Source organism: Drosophila yakuba, chromosome 3L (assembly GCF_016746365.2).
Source record: "Drosophila yakuba strain Tai18E2 chromosome 3L, Prin_Dyak_Tai18E2_2.1, whole genome shotgun sequence".
Classification (NCBI taxonomy): Eukaryota; Metazoa; Arthropoda; class Insecta; order Diptera; family Drosophilidae; genus Drosophila; species Drosophila yakuba.
Window position 1 is genome coordinate 17,111,988 of NC_052529.2, and position 21,249 is coordinate 17,133,236.

Here is a 21,249-nt window from a genome sequence, read left to right on the forward strand (position 1 = left end):
CCTTAGATAACATCATGTGGGGACTGGGGACATTGCCCGAAGGTGAGAAATACCCAACTAAAGTGATCCAGAATTTAATGTATTTTTTCTTTCTTACTTCCGATTAGGTTTTCCGGCAGCTGCCTACGCTGCCTATGCCGCTGGTCGCGGATACTCGGGCTATCCCAGTTTTGGACTGCCCTATCCAACTGGTAAGTGCGGCTCATGCCCAAATAGACACAACCACAACCACATCCGCATCCACAACTATAGTTGTGTGTATACACACTCACCTAAGCCTGCAAACAGACTCGTACTCAGACCCTGTTGATCATTTGTATGTGAGTGAGAGTGTGAATCCCCAGTGAATAAAACCGAACATAACCCATTGAAACCCCACCGTTCCAAGCAGTGAGTGCCGCTTGATATGACGAAGTACCTCGCGTAATTCCGATAACCATCATAAGCATTACTAATTCATATAGTACTTGTGACGTATCTTTAGTCCTCAATGTATTCACCACCAGATACAGTCAAACTTCCATGTTTCTATCCGTTTCGCGTGCCACACTCTTTATTATTTCTCTTCTGTCTTTGTGTTTGCTTTTGCAGCGAGTGTTATGGGCGTAGTGCCGGAGAATCGAATCCTAATTGGCGACTACATGGCGTAGGACGATCCCCAGCCCATTGATAATCTATCGAGTATTACTCAGATATCATAATCATTAATGAAATAAATCACAGTTCTCTTAAAACTAAAATTACCAACGCGTTCGTCATATCAATGCACAAATAGCTGAAGATCGGAAGCAATCGAGCAAACTCACAGCATATCCCACTACACGATACATTTAGAACCCCTTAGAATTGAGTCCTGCGCATCCTGCGGATACATGTCCTTGACGCTGCTTGGCCTTGAGTCTAACATTTGCTCACCACTGAACACTGCGACCCCACACTAGCTACTAGGGCATCTACATAGCTGATGTGAATCGATCCCCTGTCACCATAAAACCCCCCGTCCACGCTGGATCTGTAAAAATATCGATACGGTTATCGAAAAAATCGATGAGTTTGTTGCTGTTATTAAACAAATCAAAAGAACACCTTTTCTAGTTTACTTGATGTTTGTCCTTTCTTCTCTTTTCATAGAATATTTTTCCTTACGTGGATTTGAAACATTACTGATCATAACTATTAAAAATAATTATTTAATCATAGGTTACCCAACATATTCTTTATAACCAATTTTTATCGTCTTCCAATAATTCTCATCAAAACTGAATATGCTAAAATTGTTATTTAAATGAAATCCATTTTTACCTACCCTTTAATATACATATATATAGCAAGTCCGTATCGATAGTCTTACAGATCTGGTCCCTAGTGCAGACTGTACCTCTTTGTTTGCCCCTTTTCTCTCTATCTCTCTCTTCATCTATCTTGTATCTCGTATGATTTTGTAGGCTTGACAATTTGCGGAATCGGTAGAAGTTATGGTACCGCTTGTAGCGCTACCCCGGGCCGCAGCAGAGGTGGCCCCGCTGGCGCCGCCTCTGGTGTTGCGGCGACAGGTGTCGCCCCCTCCGGTGGCGCCCCAAGCCACGCCCAGTCGGCGTACCACCAACAGGCGTTGACCCTGCCGCTGGCCACGGCGCTCACGGCTCGATCCGCGGCCATCAAATCGCAGTTTTTGGGCAACATAAATTTCTAAGCGAGAACTAACCCGAATCGTATCGAATCGAATCGAATCTAATCGCACAAGTCTGAGATTGAGAATGAGAAGGCAAATGAGAATTTGAGATGCAGAGTTCCGTTTTCATTGCCGCCCTTTTTCTGTGTCAAGTAACTACATATATCTTTCGAGTACGAGGTCACAAGTAGGTACAGCCATTTAACTTCAATGCCAACAGCTGCTGGAAGAGATATGCTATCCAGAGCGTTAGATTAGCTTGTATCTACGGTAAATGGTAAACACTGCAACAACCAAAGTAAAATCCACTATTAAAGCCACGGACGTACTCCAGAGTGGAGCAAACTTGCAAAGAACTCACGAGAGATTTGAAACGAACTACATAGAAAATGTAACTTCGACACCTACACACACACTTAGAGCTGCAGTCTATATACATAGCTAACTATATGACTAACACACATGCAAACACGAAACTTACATACTAGACTCTCCCGAAAAGTATTCCCCATATATATTATTGGAGCAGTTAACCAATTACCGCAGCCGTATCAGTAGTGTCTAGAGGCATCCCCTACTTATAAAACCTACAATTACGTATACTCGCATATAGAGCAGCTAGCACCCGTACAAACCGTACTAACCAATCCTAGTGCAGTTCCGTAATCGGATGTAATCGAGTACTTAGAATCGTTTAGATCTAGGCCGGCATAATCACTCAATTACTCACAGACATGCGTACACTATAATATACATATGTCTCTAGAACCCTAATTAGATGTGTGACACAACTATTGTATAACGAAACTCTATAGCGAACTATGCTCGATCTTCATACGCTCCCCAAATCCGCCCACTCAAATCCATATATCTCCTGATTTTTTACACCCCGACCTGTGACCGTTTGTATCCCGTTTCAGGGACGCTATCTATTATTTATAAAACTATTTTACCGTAGCATTTAAATGCAAATTTCATTTGTAGTCCCTGTATGCATAAATTAGTTGATACCCCCACAAGAATGGCCAGAGTGCACATGGAAAAACATTTAGATAACAACAAATTTTACCAGGCCTGTCACATGTAGTGCCATTATTATCCTTTAATTAATTTGCTGCACATTATGTATGCAATTTTTCCTTTCTCCACACCGCTTTCCATGTCGCTTTCCATGTCCATTTCCAGTTGGTTTTTGTTTTTGCTTTTGCTTCCGTCGTTGTCGGTGGTCCCATGAGTTTTTAGATAATTAGCAAACGTGCAGAGATTTTTGCCATAGCTAAAGTTCATTAATTAGTAGATTTGTCCATTACCCGTAGCTGTGTTATTCCGTTTCATATGTATTAGCAAACCGCATTTGGCCCACATACGAATTGAAGCCTTGAAGCATTCAAAACTATATAAATTCCTTCCTTCATCGGTGCATCGCAAGAATTCCAAAGTGGCAAACCAAAAAAACAAAAAAAAAAAACGAGCGAAATTTTTCGACATTTCTATTTAAATACATATAGACATTACTATATACATACACATATACTATACCTTATATACATGAATATTTATATACATATTTAATATACGACGTTTACAAGCTAAGTTGAGTACCATTTTTTATGAAGCGTGAATCGATTTGATTTGTACAATAACGAAAAATACAATATTAATGTCCATCCATTTTCGAAAGCAACTTAGCAGCGCCAAAAAAAAAACCAAAAAGAAAAACCAAAAATCAAAGACAACAAATCTCTCTTAAGTTAATGGAAAATTCAATTTTTCAATGACCTCTCCATGTAAGTTTCACCCACACACACACACCTAGCTATTTAAACTCACACACACTATCGAACCTATTACGAAAAGATCGGTCAATAACTATATATAGTTGGATAAGCTGTTACTTAGTTAATTGAATGCAATTATCGAAACGCTGTGTCGCTGTGGCATCCGGATGCCCGGAAACTGCTTCGAGGTATTTGGCAACTATTTAAATTGACAATTACCAAACGCTTGCGAGTTATTTACAAAACCTATATGGCAACACATAGACACGAACACACACACACACACCCACGCATATTCCAATATGTATTCTACACGTATATACTGTGATTTATAAGAAAACGCTTCAAACGAGACAAGAAAACCATTTGCTTGTGCAGAAACGAAAACGAGATCGAAATGAAATTGAAAAACGAGTTATTAACTAAATAAATGCACAAAACTAAGACAAAATAAAACGAAAAATAAAATAAATGCGGATGCAAAGCCGAAACCAAAAAACCCAAGCAAAAGTCTATCCTTTTGGGGCATTGGCTGCCATAGCTCGCGTTATTAGCGATTCGAAGGGAGTGGAATTGACGGGGCCAAGTGAATGACAAAGTGGCCATCGGGGCGTATGCGTAATATTCTGACAGCAACTTGGCAAGGACATTGCGGCAACAACAGCAGCAGCAGCAACAGCAGCAGCAGGAAGCAAATAAGAAGAACAGCAGCTCAAACACTCCGAAGTCAACAGTCAACAAGGTCAGCTAATGGTCGTCTTATTGTTCCAATGCATATTCGTACAAGCATTATACTCTTTTTATATACGTATTGATCGTTATATTAAACCTATAACCGTTTTTGGCTCTATATTCAAACAATTTTCCACATTATTAACTGTATGTATACTGTTAGATGATAGAGAAAGTTTTAGCAATGACCGCAAAAAAAAACACACAAAATTGTAAACTGAATGCCCCACGTTGGGCGCCAGTCGTAGTTGGAATACAAACATATATATTTCTGTGTAGTGTTCTTCTGTTTGAGAAACTTTGCTTTATACCAAATTTAACACACATCAAACTCTAACAATATCGAATTAGCTCAAGCGTCGGACGAAAAAGTAGCTCGAAATAGCATTTAATTTACCAAAAACTGTATCATGTAACACACTCATTAGTAGCGAACAGCTGTAACCATCGAACATGTATAACCCCACACACGTATACGTATATACATAAGTACCCATTTTTATGTATACCCTAGTTTTAATATAAGTTCTCCCCCCCACCCCTGAACAAGAAGTTTATCTGAAACTGTGCAGTATCGTGATCATGTAAATGTCTTCTGTTGACCGATTTTGTTTGTTGAAATGTCTCAATTTAACCTTTTATTGTGGCCGTAGCAGGGTTGCCAGGTCGACAGCTGGTAGCAGTTGTTTTTCCGCAACCGCAGGACTGACAATTGCAATTTTCCCACAAACCCACAACCAATCCACTCCACTATCGTGTACCTTCCCCAAGTTCCAGCGGAAACGCATTTCATGCAATGGCAATGGCAGTGGCAGCCCGAAAAAAGGAACGCCGGCTAAATAAGTTATTTATTTACAAAGGCAACCGTTGCCGCCACTGCGATTGCGATTGCTATTGCAACTGCTGCTGCTGCTGCTGCTGCTGCTGCTTTTACTGGCTCTTTATGGGGATCCGGGGTTTTTCGGGCGCTTCTTTGTATTATAGTGAGTCCCAGACTCAACACTAATGAAAACAACATGGCGCACCGAGATTTTGCACAAAAACGTAAACTAAACGTAAGCCAAAGTTGATTGGCGCCATAAAACGCACAACGGCGATGACGAAGGTCGTAAGGGTTGAGCTGAGTGGGTGGCAAACGGGTTGTGGGTGTTTGTGTGCGTGTGCGTGTGGGTGGGTTTTCTCTACAATAAGCGAACGACTGCCAGAGACATGCCTCGTTACGTTACGTCACGTTACGTTACATCAATTTTTGTGTTTCCGCAGGAAATGCAACTGCTACGTTTCCCTGCCCCCGTACGACCCAGATATTCCCGCCATATCCCTATTCCGATCCCTGCCATAACCCGTTACCCGTTACCCATTTTTTCGCTTGCCTTCATTCGCATTCACATTCACATTCGCATTCGTATTCGCATTCTGTTGTCATTTCAATATTGGCGCTGGCGTATTTTTACTTGCTGTTGCAGCTGTGACCATAACAAGGGAGAGCAGCCGCAAAAAAATGGGAAATATACGAAAAAAATAGGAAAAACGAAACGATAACAATGATAACAACGGGCAAAAAAGGGGGAAAAACCGGAGGGGAAAATCCGGGCAGCAGCAGCGCCCAAAGGAAAGTGCACATCAGTGGGCAAACCAAGCGTTGTAACTGAGTTTGGATGGGTTCGGATTGGTTTGGTTTGGTTTAGTTGGGCTTTGGCTTTGGCTTTGGCTTTGTTTTGTCACTGTAGCGTCAACATCCTACGCCCAAAGCTCGTTTAATAACCAAGCACTTTGTGTTTTCATAACCTGCGTTCCAGTTAGCGCTTCCTCGTCCTAAAAAGCCCTGAAAGTCCCCCAGAAACTCACATCCATTTATACTTTATATACGTACTTCCTTTCGCTCTTTGGTTCGTATTTTGTGTTTGCGTTTGGCATCGTAGTTGTTCTGGGACTAGTTAGAGTTGTTTACTTTCGCTTTTGATTGTTTGCTTCTACGGCGGCACACCGATATAACAGAGCTATAGCCACATGTATTACAATCGCATACTCGAATACTCTCTCACTCCATACCCACTATAATGTATGTAACATATATATACTCGATCCCTGCTCCCAATCCCACATGTACCCCCATTCACCCAGCCCATCCATTTACCTTAGAGCTCAGCCTTGATTACTTTCGTATACTCTTGTGGCGCGGGCACCTCCTATATGTATGTGCCCGGCTTTTACTCGACTAGTTACTTACGATCCGCCTTGGCCAGCCCGCCCCCACTAATAACACCCCTCTCGCCCTCTTTTGCCACTTACAGTTGATCTAACCAATGGGCAGCTGACACCCAACAACAATACACCGCTGCTGACCCAGGCGCTGTCAGGTGAGTGACCCCCCTTTTCCATTTCCATGTCCATTCCAGGTGGTAGAATCGCTCGGAAAAACAGAGATTACAGGTGGCAGGGTGGCAGAGCAGTTCATTTTAATAGTTACTCACCGAACATGAGGAAGCACGAATGTCTCTATCAAAAGTCAGCATCTGTGACTATTTGCTAGTGGCCAATACTATGAGCTAGATAAACAAATGTCCGTCAATCATTTATGAATGAGTGAATGGTGAAAGTTTGCCATTCTGATTTGGCAAGCATTTATGATCTATTAATTTTAATGGGCTTACCCAACTGTTGCTGAGTTTATATTTACTATAAATCACTGATTATTTGCTAATAGCACTATAACATTTTGCATTAAAAAACAAGAGAGAACGCTATAGTCGAGTTCCCCGACTATCTGATACCCGTTACTCAGCTAGTGGAAGGGAGAAGGAGAGTCTTAAACACAGTTTTTGGCGGTTTGTAGGCGTTTTAGTGGGCGTGGCAGAAAGTTTTTTGGCAAATCGATAGAAATTTACAAAACCAATACAAAAATGAAAAAATTTCAAAACATTTTTCAAAAGTGTGGGCGTAGCAGCTTTGGGCGGTTTGAGGGCGTTAGAGTGGGCGTGGCAAAAAGTTTTTTGGTAAATCGATAGAAAATTACAAGACTAATACAAAAATGAAAAAATTTCAAAACATTTTTCAAAAGTGTGGGCGTGGCAGTTTTGGGCGGTTTGTGGGCGTTAGAGTGGGCGTGGCAACATGAATCGACAAACTTGCGCTGCGTCTATGTCTCTGGAGTCTGTATGCTTAATCTCAACTTTCTAGCATTTGTAGTTCCTGAGATCACAGCGTTCATACGGACGGACAGACAGACAGACGGACAGACGGACAGACGGACAGACAGACGGACGGACAGACGGACATGGCCAAATCGATTCGGCTATTGATCCTGATCAAGAATATATATACTTTATATGGTCGGAAACGCTTCCTTCTGCCTGTTACATACTTTTCAACGAATCTAGTATACCCTTTTACTCTACGAGTAACGGGTATAAATATGGCAACACTGCGTATGAGGATTGTAAGAAATCACGTTGCTCATCCGCACTGTTGCCTGAAATAAATCCCATTACTTTGTTAACGTAAAGTAACTAATACGTGTTTAACTGAATACGTTTTCTCATTCGTTACAATAGCTGTTGTTAAATGAAACACTTTGTTATTCTATACTCTATTTCCCTAAGTAATTTAGCCGTACTTTAGAAGTTTCCAAATTTGACGAATGTCCTTTTTTAATCCTTCCCGTTGCAGTGATGAACAACTATCAGGCGGCTGCTGCGGCTGCCCACAGCTATGGACCGTCGGCATCGCCGCATGCCGCCGCCGCCAACACGGCCACCCGGCAGGGATTCCCCTCCACCAACTCACCCGGCCCCACCATCGACATGTACAGCTCGGCGGCCGCCGACAATGTGGGCTACGTGCAGGCCACCAGTCCGCAGCCGTCCGGCTTCCCCATCGCCGTCAGCCGCGCCCCGTTGAACTACAGCCCGGTGAGTGGTCCTTTTGGTCCTGCGGCAAGCAGAACCAAGTTCCGGGATCGCCAGATCCCTGGACTTGGGTTTTAGAGCTAGAGAGTAAGCCAGCGATACGAAACACCCACATGAGACGCAAGTCTCGCGTTTAGAGATTCGATCCCGAATGCTTCACACACACTAACTCACACGAAACCCATATTGTAGAGATAAGGAGAGACTGCCGATGTAGAGCTAAACTATTGCGTTATCCTTCTATATATTGTATGTATTTCTCTTTCATTTCGTACAGATTTATTCGTTGAACTTTGCGATGGCTAATATATAAAAGACTGATAACCCAAAAATATAAATGCAAGAGAACAAAACAAAACAAAAGATATGCAAAAAGTAAAAGAAACCCATTATATATATTTAAATCGAAAAAATATATGAAAAATACAAATAAAATAAAGCTAAACGAAAGCAAACAAAAGAAATAAGAGTATAAAACAAACGCAGTTGCACAAGGTAGGCACACCAACAAAACTACAGCGTGTTCTCTTCTTTTTTCAACTAAACGATTTCAATTATTAACAATCAAATTCTTTTAACTACAACTAGTCAAACAAAAATTTACGAAAAAAAAAAACTAAAATAAATAAACGTAAAAATATGTATGCACGTCACAAGCACAGTTTTCTAGGCCGTTTCAATTAAACTATTATTATTTATTTAAATTGTATACACCGTATATGTATTATATATGAACATTTTCGTACTTCGATATTTCAATATTTCAATATTCCCATGCCTCGCTGCAAACTAAAATAAATCATATCGAAACTTATTTATTATCCATGGCTGTCGGCGAGGTTTGATAAAGGATAAAGGACTTGACAATCACAGCGAGTGTCTGGAAAAATGCAATTTTATTTAATAAATTTCCACCTACAATCAAATTAAGTGCTCCTCTATTTTTGCGAAAACAGCATTAGTAAAAAAAAGCAAATAAATTTGAATTTAATGAATTTCGTGCACAATAAACTTCCAAATGGCTTTTCATTCATTACTAAAAATAAAATCCAGATTTTGGATAAAAACATGTTGGTGCAACTTAATTTCAACATAAATTAAATGGTTCTACCGGTTTTTCCTTCATATCAAACCTGGCCAGCAAATTGTGACAGTTTTTAAATGTCTTTATTTGTTTTGCGATCGAAAGCAAAGTTTCAAATCTTCCGATTTTTATTATTCCGACAATTTGCCACTTCTATCTCTATTCAGTACATATATGTATACCTCTTAATGTTTACTTTCTATATATCAATACCCATATACCTATACTTATATAAATACATACTTGTATGTGTGTGCGTAGCTATGCAACTAGAAATTGCATTTTATTTAAATAATTTTTGGTGTTTGCTCGTTTTGTTCTCCACGAAACGTTTATTTACAGGGACCACTAATTCCTGCGGCATTTACAAATGGATACCATTAAAAGGTGGCGCCGACAACCGCAATGACAACAGCAACAGCAACAACAACAACAGCAGCAACAGCAGCAGCAACAACAGCAACAGGAGCAACAAATGCAACAGCAACTTTAGCAACAAATGACAGACACACACACACACTCAGACACAGACACACACACACATACACACACTGCAATGCTGCAACCACAGAGCGCAAAAAAGAAGTAATTTAAAGTTATATATACCTGCATATATATAAATATAAATCAAATAAAGTACATATTACATATTTGTGTATTTCCACATGCAAGAAAAACCGAGAGAACTGCAAGAGCAACAAACAATAAACCAAACACACATATTATAATTAATTAATTAACGTATATTACAAATACGTACATATACATACATATAACGCATGGGAAAAAAGTAAAAAAAAAACGCAAGTGATGAGGACGAACTACGAGCGAACACAAACAACAAAAATTAATTTTAATTTAACAACTACTACAACAACAACATCGGCAAGAACAACGCTCGGCCCCGAAAGATGCAACGTGTGCAGCAAAAATCGTTTAAAATGCAAATTAAACGGAAACTGTGCGTCCAACTGGAGTGGAGTGCCATCGCGGTGGGCGGCCGTTGCAGTGGGTGGGCGTGGCCCTGCTCGCACAGCAAAAAAAGGACTCAACCCCTCCCCCGAGCCAACAACCGCCACACGCCCACGCCCACCGCCCATCGCCCACGGATGACAACCAGGCCAAAACGGGCGTAACCACTTTTAAGTAATGAGAAACCAACAAACAAAAAAGCAAAAACCAAAAAAAAAGAAATCACAAAAAAAGTACGAGGGGGTTACTAATAAAACGATAGAGTTGAAAAACAGGAGGAAGCAAAAATGTTGCAATAATAGCGAAAATGTTATTATTTAATTGCGTATTATTAAAGGCAAATTATTATTACCATTATTATTGCTATTCTTAACGTATCTAAGTTGTAACTTTTAAAGTTAAAGCCGATAAATATATATATATATATATGTATACTTATATATATACAAGAATATACACTCTTATACACATAAAGTAAACTGCAATATATACAAAGGGAATTACTTGAATCAAAAAACGCGAAACCAACCACAAGTTATTGTACTTTCAACGATAATCGACTTAAGATGAGAGATAACTGAGGTGTAAGAGTTTGAAAATGTTAAGAATCGGTTGGGTTTAGTTCTGATTTCTCGACTGGGTTGGGGGTGAATCAAATCAAAATTGTGCTTACAATTATATTTATGAATTTATTTTAAAGTACAACAAATCCTTTATTGGCCAAAGTAAACAACAAAGAAACAAAAGCGAATGTGAGCAAAAGTCGAAGGCAATTTGTTATTAACTATGTTGAAGTTCTCTTTCTCATTATTTCAATCGAGTCAGGGGAAAGTAGAGGAGAAACAACCTATAACTTTTGTGTTCACATTGAAAGCAAAGTGGTAAATAATGCTAATTAATCAGTGGATAGTTAGACAAATATGTTAAAGCATTAAATATGACAATGAAAGCGAAGTGAGAGAGTGAAATTCCGTAGCTCGAGGCATAAATCAATTTATTTGCTACACCACAATGGAGTATCCAAAACAATGAAAACGCAAAAAGCAACACCCTAAATATGTAAGAAACACACAATTTTTGAGATACATGATGCAAGATACAAAATACACGACAAACACACACACCCAATACACAATACACGAACATAACACAGATCTTACGGATAAATCAAAAAGAAACACTTAAACAAATTACTTGGTAAGAGCATATGCAAATATAACAATGAACTATTATACATACAACATATAGTACGATTAAGTAAATAAAATATTTATAAAACAAACGCGCAAAATTGCAAATGTTTGAACACTTAACTAAATATATCTGTAAACAAGCGTGTAAAAAGGATCACAGATGCGCCACAAAAAACGCTAGTGGAAAATTGCAAATGAAAACCATGATGAAAATGAAAATGAAAATGTCAATGACGATGATGATGATGGTGAAGGTGATGATGAAGATGATGAATGCAGGCCACGCAATGTGCAATTAATTTTTTTCTAGTCGCTCCGTCCGGCCAAATCGCCCGGACGATGGATGTACTAGACATATTTGAGGATTATGACGATAACGACGACGATGCAATCGGGGGCGTAATAGAAAAATATATTTATATACAACTATATGGAGTATTAAATTATTGGAAAAGCAAACCAAACAAAACCTATCAGCTAGATAAGTAAACAACATTTGTTACACACAGCAAGTGGGGGATAATTGCAAACAACAAAAAACAACAAAAAAAGCCAGAAAACCAAAATAGCAGAGAGAAGAAAATATTCTATAATTGACAGAACAACAATACGTTGCGCTTTTTGTCTGTCTGAGATTTTTTGCATTAGGCGACGTAAAACCCAGAGGAAAAAACAACACACAACTGAAACAAAAGCCAAGAGACAGCAAACAGTGGAAAGCCAGTGAAACAAGAAACAAAAGCAAATGCCGAAACAGTGAAAATGTTCCTTTCATAACTTTTTTGCCAAATTGTCAAACCAACGCTCTCCAGGACTTTTGTCGAGTCTCGGACCAACAAACTTACACATTACCTATATACGAGTAGTAGATGGATTCGCGGTAACCGAAACCGGAAAACAGAAAACAGAAACCAGAAACCAAGAACCGAATCCGAACAGAATCCGAACCTATGCGATAATTAGAGAGGGACAAGCAATAGTTGCAGTGTATAATAAATTACATTAAACGTTTAAAGTGTTGACTACAACCCCCACGCCGATCATTTCAGATTTTCCAAAGATCGCGGCTTGCGACTTTGCCATGTGCATCACACTTATAAATAATCAAAAACTAAAAAACTAAACAAGAGGTAACAAATTAAGAGAAAGCTAACGAAGCTAAGGACGAAAATCTTCAATTTTAGATAGACAAAGATCAGACCATTCGACGGTCTGGCATATCGGGACTTTGGACAGAAGACGAGGACCTACGAGACGAGGATTACTTTAGCAGGTCACAGGTCATTGGAGGCGAATTCCAAATGCAGCTTCTATCCTGCGGGGCAGATATTTTTAAACGGGGGAGGCTGGCGGAGGGCAGCGATGGCAAACATGTTATATTTGCATAATATATATATATATATTAAACCTACTTGTAAGGCATATATAAATATATAAATAAATATATTTTTAAGACATGTTCTAAAAGCAATAATTCAAAACAACAACAAGCGTGGCAGAGACAGGCGTAAATTGAACAAATCCCGCAAAGGAATACATAAAATATACACCAATATATAAATATACATTAAATATATACACCTACACCTAATTATATATATACATGCATACCAGATATATATATATAAATTCAAGAAAGCGACTAGCTGAAACACCAGGCCGACCTTCGACTGTCTTAGTCAGAGTCTGAGGAAATCATTTCGCTGGCAGCTTAGCCTGTATTGCTACACCTCTTTAACTAGAGCCCATGGTCCACGATCATTGGGCCGGCAATCGTTTGTACTCGTATTATTTGTGGTGTAGGTAGACGCAGGACAAAGGACGAAGGACCCCGAGATAGTCTCGGGATCCCAACTCGATCCATTTCGTTGTAAGTCGATGCAGCTTTAGGTGTAATGTTGAGTCTTTCCTAGAAGTTTCCCCAGCATTCCCCGCTATCGATCGACTCTAGGCTTTCCGTTTGTGTTTGTGTTTTGTATGTTAGTGCTGTATATTCTATAAGGATCTTCTGCGAAAGCTATAGCCGATCACAGACATTTACATACATACATAACTATTGGTATACCGGATCAACTTCTGCTTAAAGAATACCGGAACAACAAGCAATGCGTCCTTGTAACAAAATCAATTTCAGTCAATTAGAGAATTTCCAACACCAGCAGCACAGAGACATAAAGACAACAACAAGCAACAAGAACATTTTTTAAATACCAAAAACAAAAAAAAACAAAAAGCGACAAGTGAAGACAAAAACATTTTTCATTATTTTTTTACTGCTTCGCCGTCAGAGCGAAGAAAATATTGGATGAGGTCGCAGCAGTAGACGGCGCAGGCGCAAAAGCTTTAAATTGAACAAAAAATATTAATAACACGAACAAGGAAAACAATTTATAGGATTCGACATGTGAGCTCTCTTTTTTATATCGAGAACGGAGAAATGTGTGTATAAAAAGTATGCCGTGACGATTTTTTAAAAATAATGTACCCCATACTTTAAGCTATACGCAACTTTCGGTCACAAAGTCAATTGGTGTTCGAAGCCGGGTAGAAAGCCAAAAGTTGAAAATGAACACGTGGCACAAAAAGACATAAAGTGTAATGTAAAATAGTTTTAAATTGGCGAAGCACCAGAAGACGATGATGATGATGATGATTATGATGAGGATTGGGTGTAGGCGGAGTTACGTAGATACATATACGAATTGCTTTCCGTTTTTCTCTTATTATTGACTTACAAACATATCAGTTCTTATTATGTGTATGAGTATAGCAACAACATCAACAAATACGATTACAATTACGATAAAGATTACGATAATGAAATACAATTTAACTAATACCTAGCGCTAACGAACGAATGAACTTTCTGTTTACCAAAACGAAAACCAAAACCAAGAACAACCACACAGATGAGTAAGGCATGCCGCCCACTTGGCCTTTTTGAGAAGCGCAGAGAGAGGCGCAAAGGGGCGCCTGGCACGATTTACGACTTGTGGGCCTTCTACACTTTGACGTGCTTTTATACGATAGGAATCCTTTTACTCACACGAGACATTTCTATCCTCGGTTCTTTTTTATAGACATGTGTACATACACCCCACAGCACCCACATAAAGGACACACACACCCATACACAACCATATATGTACACCCAACACACTCAGCCACAGACAAAGACACAGACACTGGCACACGCATATATACGATGGAGATCACATACAAAAGAACCTTCATACGAACGATCACTTGACTATTTTTGCTATAAGTAAGAAATTCCCCCCAGGAATGTGTCAGTTGGAAGTGGCAGAACTCCTGCTGACAAAACACCTTTACTATATTGACAATATCTCTTATATATTTTACACTATACTATATGGAAAATTATATATTAATATATACAAGAAAATGAGGAAAACCAAAAACCAAAAACAAATAATACATAATTGAGGCAAGACAAACGGCGTGCGTGGCGTTAAAATTGTATTTACAAGAAATGCGTAACCAAGCAAGATGAAATCATTTTAATACTTTATACACATAAAAGTCAAAGGAATCTTTAGAGAAGAAAACAGGCGGCAGATGAATATGCAACTACGAGACAGACAGAAGACGATGAAGATACATTTATAAAATGCGCCATAGCAGGGCGACCAGTTTGTAAGTATTCTAACTATGTAAGTAAAGTAATTAAGGAGCGCAGAACGAGAATCAATTAAACATACATACTACTGTCTACGAAGCCGCAGAGCCAAAAACTCTGGCCACTTTCAGTGCGAATACTGTAACACAAATGAAACCAGACGGAATGAATGCCAGATGCTGGGTGCGATGGGTTCGCATGATTCCAAATCGGACACATTGGGTATGATGGTGGTGGTATGGGATGGGCCTGATGATGAATGTTGGATGCGAGATGCTAGATGCTAGATGCGAGTTGCGAAATGGCCAATGTGTGTACATAAGCATAAACATAATATAAACAACTGGTACAGTACTACACTTACAGCAAACTATACAAGGTAACAACATAATAATTAAACGCCAGATTCCGCAAAACAAAGCGACGAAGTCAGAGACACATACACATAAATAGAGGCATAACGAGAATTTAATAAACAATTTTTCATTTCTACAAAGAAATCCGGTAACGAATTTGTATATTTACTACGAGAAAATGCATAAAAACGAGACAAGAAATAAGAAAATCCGAAATGTATACAGAAAGATATATGTATTAAAAGGAGGAAAAAGAACCCCCAAAAGACCGAAGAACATTTCTGAGGACAGCAAATAAGCCCGTATATATGAGAATAAACCCCAAAATGATATATACATATATATACATAGTTATATAACCAAGAACAACAAATAAACATATAGTTAAATTCAATAATGTTAAGCATTCGATGGGCAAACAGACAGCCAGGCCGGCACGCATATTGGTGGTTAAAAAATTCAATTATATTTAAGGACCCTCGAACCGAAAGAACAGAACTATGCGGCCACCAACAGCATCAGCAACAGTAACAGCAACCAAACCATCAACAACGGCAACATGGCAACATGGCAACATCCTTAACAACAAAAGCAAGTGCAACATTTATTAACGGACGACAAAAGGGCAAATTGTTGCTCTTTTACACACACGAAATTACATAAGTTTTTAAGAGACCCACACATACACACCTCTCCCATACACATTCACATTCACAACCACTCACATTCACACAGTCAGCCCGCAATATGTATATGCAACAAAAGTGCGTACAGCTTTAGCAGCAAATTAAAACTCACTTTGTTCACAATGTGCCACGTACAGGGAGGATAGAAGGATCGAAGTATAGAAGAGGTTCTTGGGGAAGTGGATGGCCACTTCGATCCCCTCGATGAGGTTAAGATCGGCAGTGAAATGGGCAGAATCAGCAGCAACAACAGAGATCAGCAACCGCATATTAAACCAAAATGAACAAACAAGAGGAAAACAAACAAAGAATTCAGAAGAACAAAAATGAACTAAAACATGATTTTAAACAAAAATTAAATTAAATAATGGCATATTAAGTTAAGCTAATGGTACATAAGTTTAAAAAACAAACGGCAAGAAACGCTCTAGAGCAACAAAAAAACAAGATGAACCGAAAACCAAGACAAACAAATATATATATATATAAATATATATATAAAATAAAAATTATAATGAAATAACTGAGAAATAAATAAATTAATTCATAATGATAAATAAACCAATATGAACATTGTTCAAAAACATAAGACAGTTGTTTCTTTACTGAGCTTTTTTATGAGGGCTTTTTTTATACGAAACGTCTGTAAACATTAAAATGGTAAGTATTTAGCAGGTGAGCAGATGAGAGCGGATTGGTTTACTAAATGATCACATTTGTCGTCAAATATCCAAAATTAGGGTTTCTTCTTTGACTGAAATAAGTAAAGTATATTTCGCTTTTAATTAAATCAAAATCGAGCAACTGAATCATATAGCCGCATGGAATATGTACGGAAACTAATTGAAACTAATAGAAAAGAAATCATAGTTTCGTTGGATTTCATCATTAATTGTTTCGGTATACATCAGTTTTTTTTAAATTTGTAATTTCTGCAAGGATATGTAAGCATCCACTCACAAAAGCTGGCTTTCTATCGTATTTTCTTTTGCAAAAGTAAACCATGACTTCGTAATACAAACAACAACCATTTTATTTAACAAGATATTTACAGGATTCAGAGAGGGCAGTAAACACAAATCCACTCAGGATATCAAGGAGTATACTATCGCAATACAAGGGGATTAGCCCCACTCAGCTGGACTTCTTGAGCTTCTTGGCCTGCTGCCGTTGGTCCCACCACGTGGCATACCACTTCGCGCTCCGCTCGGCACTCGCGTCCGGATCGAAGAGTGGCATGTAGTCCATGTGGATGGAGGCTCTTAGTCGATTGTACATCAGCATCGAGGACGTGTAGGAAGCGATGGCGCGCAGGGAGTACCGCAGGCGGTACTTGGTGTAGGGATACGCCACCCGCACCACCACCTCCAGCAGGAAGGCTAGGAAAAAGAACAGGAAGTGCGGCACGTACCACCAGCTGGTCTTCACCTTGAACCGCTCGCCCAGCACCGCCATCTTCTGGACGAAACGGGAGACATCATTGATGCCCGTATCATCGGTGACAAAGACGGGAAGTCCATTCACCGCCTTATCGGACACTTTGAGCGCCTTATAGGCGCAGATATGTCCCCAGGCCACATTCCCGGCGTAGACCAACTGCTGCTTTCCTCCCACGCCCGCAATCCTGGGGAAAACCCATCCCCTGGAGGAAAGGAAGTCGAAGATCTGCGTGATGAAGTGCGAGTCACACTCGCCATAGGTCAAAGGGGCGCGAATGGCGCTGGTAGCCAGGTATTCTGAAAGGGAATACAAATGTTAGTAAATGAACTATTAATTATTAATAAACTGTTGAACTAATCATGCGACAATATTGCCTTTAAGTAAGTGAAAGTTAAATAAGCCACATAATAATTTAAAATCCCACCCAATACAAGGTAGTTGTAGGTTTTCAAACTAAGTGTGGTACCATTTTAAGACAAATAAAAAGAAGTGATTTCAATTAATAGCTAAATATATAATAGCTAATATATGCTAATAGCTAGCAAATTAACCTATTCAACTTGAGTTGGGCGTGTAATTGAATCGTTATTGTACCTTACAACTCGAAAGGCGAATAATTGATTCGTTTATTAAACCTTTTGACTAAGATACCAAGAACTTGTAGGTATCTGCTTAAGCAAACTTACCCTCCTGGTTGTGCAGGGGAGCTCCATTCGAGTTGAGGACTATGTTCTCTGCCCTAAGCTTGCTGGAAGCGTACCCGGGTATCAGGAACTGATTATCCTGCTCCCACAAAGTGGAACTGTCCAGCGTGGGAGTGTCTGTCTTGGATTCCGTTGAGTTAATTATCGCCGAGAAGGTACTACGGCCCTTGAAAGGCACAAAGCAAACGGATGTGCAGCTGGTGTACACCAGGCGCTTCACGTTGTTCTGGATGCACATGTCCACCACGGCCAGGGTGCCTAAAAAAAGGTTAAAATAATACACTTAATCAGGACGGCTATAGCTTGGTAATGTGCAATCTGCTCAACTGGTGAAGTTAAGATGAAATCAAAGCTTATTTGAACTCGTTATACTAAAAGAAATGATGCCTGGAATTACGTATCTTATGAGGTACTTTATCCGCTCACTCACCGTTCACATTCACGCGCTCCAGTTCCTCGTAATTGGGCGGATACTCGATTTTCACCGAGGCGGCGCAGTGGAAGACCCCGTCCACTCCCTTGAAGATGGGACTGAGTGCCTCCCGATCGCCCCCAATATCGGCCACATAGGTGCGCAGTAGGGGTGTCTCCTCATGGCCGATGTTGTTCTTGTAGGGCACTATATCCAGTGAGCGGATCTCTTTGATGCCCAGCTCCTCCTTCCGCTCCAGCAATTGCTTGATGAGGTGCTGACCCAGAAATCCACTGCCGCCGGTTACGAGCAGCACTTCCCCGCTTTTGTTGCCCATTGCGTCCGGGGTCAAAGTGCACTGGTTTTTGGTTTAACTGCAACGAGACCGACTGCAGGTTAGCTTGGCTGCCTTAAGTGCTTAAGTGGAGTTTCCGTGAGAGTGGCTTTTATGGTCGGCGGCCCAATGAGCCCGGCCACTTGGACATCACACATAAACTGGCTCATCACCAGCCGGCGACCTTCTTCGAGGGTCAGCGGAGCAGGTTTCCGAGTGGCTCGGCGCGTTTTCAAATACTCGGCTTACGTGACGCTCCGCGGCACTAATAAAGGCGGCTACTACAGCTACTATATATGTATATGCATGTTTACTTATAATTCATAGTTTGTGTAATTCAAATTCCCCTGATTACTGGAATTATTTGTTTTTACACTCAGTGTAATAAACGCTGGCTTTCTCCTTGTTGAAATGGGCTTTAAGTCGTCTAGTCTGGTCGGACACATTTTTAAGCTACTACAATCATAGAAAACTTGTTCTTAATTTTTAAAAATCGCCTTAGTAAAAATAAAACCAAAAAACTAGGGACGATTTCCTATTTTTAAGAAAAACAAGAGAGAACGCTATAGTCGAGTTCCCCGACTATCTGATACCCGTTACTCAGCTAGTGGAAGGGAAAGGGAGAGTCTTAAACACAGTTTTTGCCGGTTTGTAGGCGTTATAGTGGACGTGGCAGAAAGTTTTTTGGCAAATCGATAGAAGTTTACAAGACCAATACAAAAATGAAAAAATATCAAAACATTTTTCAAAAGTGTGGGCGTAGCAGCTTTGGGCGGTTTGTGGGCGTTAGAGTGGGCGTGGCAAAAAGTTTTTTGGCAAATCGATAGAAATTTACAAGACCAATACAAAAATGAAAAAATATCAAAACATTTTTTAAAAGTGTGGGCGTGGCAGTTTTAGGCGGTTTGTGGGTGTTAGAGTGGGCGTGGCAACATGAATCGACAAACTTGCGCTGCGTCTATGTCCCTGGAGTCTGTATACTCAATCTCAACTTTCTAGCTTTTGTAGTTCCTGAGATCTCGACGTTCATACGGACAGACGGACAGACGGACAGACGGACAGACAGACGGACGGACAGACGGACATGGCCAGATCGACTCGGCTACTGATCCTGATCAAGAATATATATACTTTATATGGTCGGAAACGCTTCCTTCTGCCTGTTACATACTTTTCAACGAATCTAGTATACCCTTTTACTCTACGAGTAACGGGTATAAAAATGCCCCAAAATCAGGACAAAATCTGAATCGACTGGAAATTTGCCTTAAAAAAAGGTTTTTGTAAGCATTTTTACACTAGTTGTATAAATGTAAACTAAAAATATCTTGTATCTTGTAGTAAACAGAAGAGCAACATATATTATTTTCTCAGAGTAAATGATTTTTATTAATTTAAACTAAAGCAACAAATAAACTGAATTCGTTTTGTATATGTGAGATTAACGAACTAAGCTATACTTTCGTAACAATTATCTTTTATCGCCTAACAGCTGAGTTAAAAAAACATTATTAATTAATTCATTAGTTTCGGTTACCTTCTAATGCAAGGCGACCTTATTTCTGTTCGTATTAATGGCATTCGCAATTTTAGAGTGCCAAAAATGGCCGTTAACTTCATAATTACTCAAATAAAGAGAGTTGAATGCTGTGCGCAAAATTAGACTAACATATTGAAGATATGCAACTAGTTTCGGTGATAGAGGATAGAGCAAATCTGAAGAATATTCGTATACTAAGTATGATTGAGTCCATTGGCATATCGCTCTATGGCTTTCGATTTCTACTTCCCCTTAGTGTGTTACTTGGCCACGGTCAACTTTTGTCTTTGTGATTTTATTAGAGCCCGTCCAGCAACTAAGGCCATTCGGCAGACTCGAGAAACAACACAAGGAAAATAAGATGCCAATGGTGACAGCAGCAACATCTGCAACAGCGACATCTGCAGCAGCAACATTGCCATCCGCAACATCAACTTACAAGATACGGCAGCAATCTCAACAAAGAGATACATGGCTCAATGTGCTAATGTTTTTTGGCTGGGCGGGCTTACAGATTACAACACAGCATCAAAACAATTACGGCGAACTGGTTTCCGCGTCTATTTCGACATCTCCACGTCAACACTCGATTTTGGCATTTTGGCCTGGCCATTTGAAACACTCAACCAATGGCACTTGTCCATCTAGAAGCCCGAAAGTCGTAATATTTATGAGTAGGGAACGCCGCTTACCGGAAGAAGGTGGCTCTTTTTTGTGGACAAACCTTTGGGCTTGCCTGCTGACTTGAAACTGCTTGTTGGCCATAAACAAAACTGGCCGAAACCGAAACCAAAACGA

At 39.8% G+C, this 21,249-nt stretch overlaps 2 protein-coding genes across 6 annotated transcripts in view; one reads left to right on the forward strand and one right to left on the reverse strand.

Moving 5' to 3' along the window:
* The window catches only part of LOC6534361 (RNA-binding protein Musashi homolog Rbp6), a 178,170-nt gene extending 161,560 nt beyond the window's left edge, over positions 1 to 16,610 (forward strand). For 2 of the 5 annotated variants that reach the window (XM_015195099.2, XM_015195100.2), the window contains 5 exons: positions 7 to 42; positions 108 to 191; positions 6,477 to 6,542; positions 7,852 to 8,093; positions 9,517 to 16,610. In XM_015195099.2, the coding sequence (XP_015050585.1) occupies positions 7 to 42; positions 108 to 191; positions 6,477 to 6,542; positions 7,852 to 8,093; positions 9,517 to 9,558 (470 nt within the window). In that variant the 3' untranslated portion in view covers positions 9,559 to 16,610. Of the gene's footprint in view, positions 1 to 6; positions 43 to 107; positions 192 to 591; positions 741 to 1,445; positions 3,950 to 6,476; positions 6,543 to 7,851; positions 8,094 to 8,367; positions 8,586 to 9,516 lie in introns of those variants that run through there. The other 3 variants (XR_005560984.1, XM_039373518.1, XM_015195103.2) reach the window with 3 other exon arrangements.
* A 419-nt stretch (positions 16,611 to 17,029) lies between these two features.
* On the reverse strand, positions 17,030 to 21,243 carry LOC6534362 (3 beta-hydroxysteroid dehydrogenase/Delta 5-->4-isomerase). The gene is made up of 4 exons (XM_015195104.2): positions 21,144 to 21,243; positions 18,596 to 18,951; positions 18,148 to 18,423; positions 17,030 to 17,757 (listed from the first exon to the last, which is right to left on the reverse strand). Exons 2-4 carry the CDS (start codon positions 18,912 to 18,914, stop codon positions 17,156 to 17,158), a joined length of 1,197 nt encoding a protein of 398 aa, XP_015050590.1. The 5' UTR covers positions 18,915 to 18,951; positions 21,144 to 21,243; the 3' UTR covers positions 17,030 to 17,155.
* Positions 21,244 to 21,249: the final 6 nt, after the last annotated feature.

Coding starts and splice junctions, on each gene's coding strand:
- LOC6534362 (XM_015195104.2), bottom strand. CDS start 18,914: ATGGGCAACAAAAGCGGGGAAGTGCTGCTCGTAACCGGCGGCAGTGGA. Junction 18,424..18,595: donor GGAGCGCGTGAATGTGAACG/GTGAGTGAGCGG, acceptor ACCTTTTTTTAG/GCACCCTGGCCGTGGTGGAC. Junction 17,758..18,147: donor TCCCCTGCACAACCAGGAGG/GTAAGTTTGCTT, acceptor ATTCCCTTTCAG/AATACCTGGCTACCAGCGCC.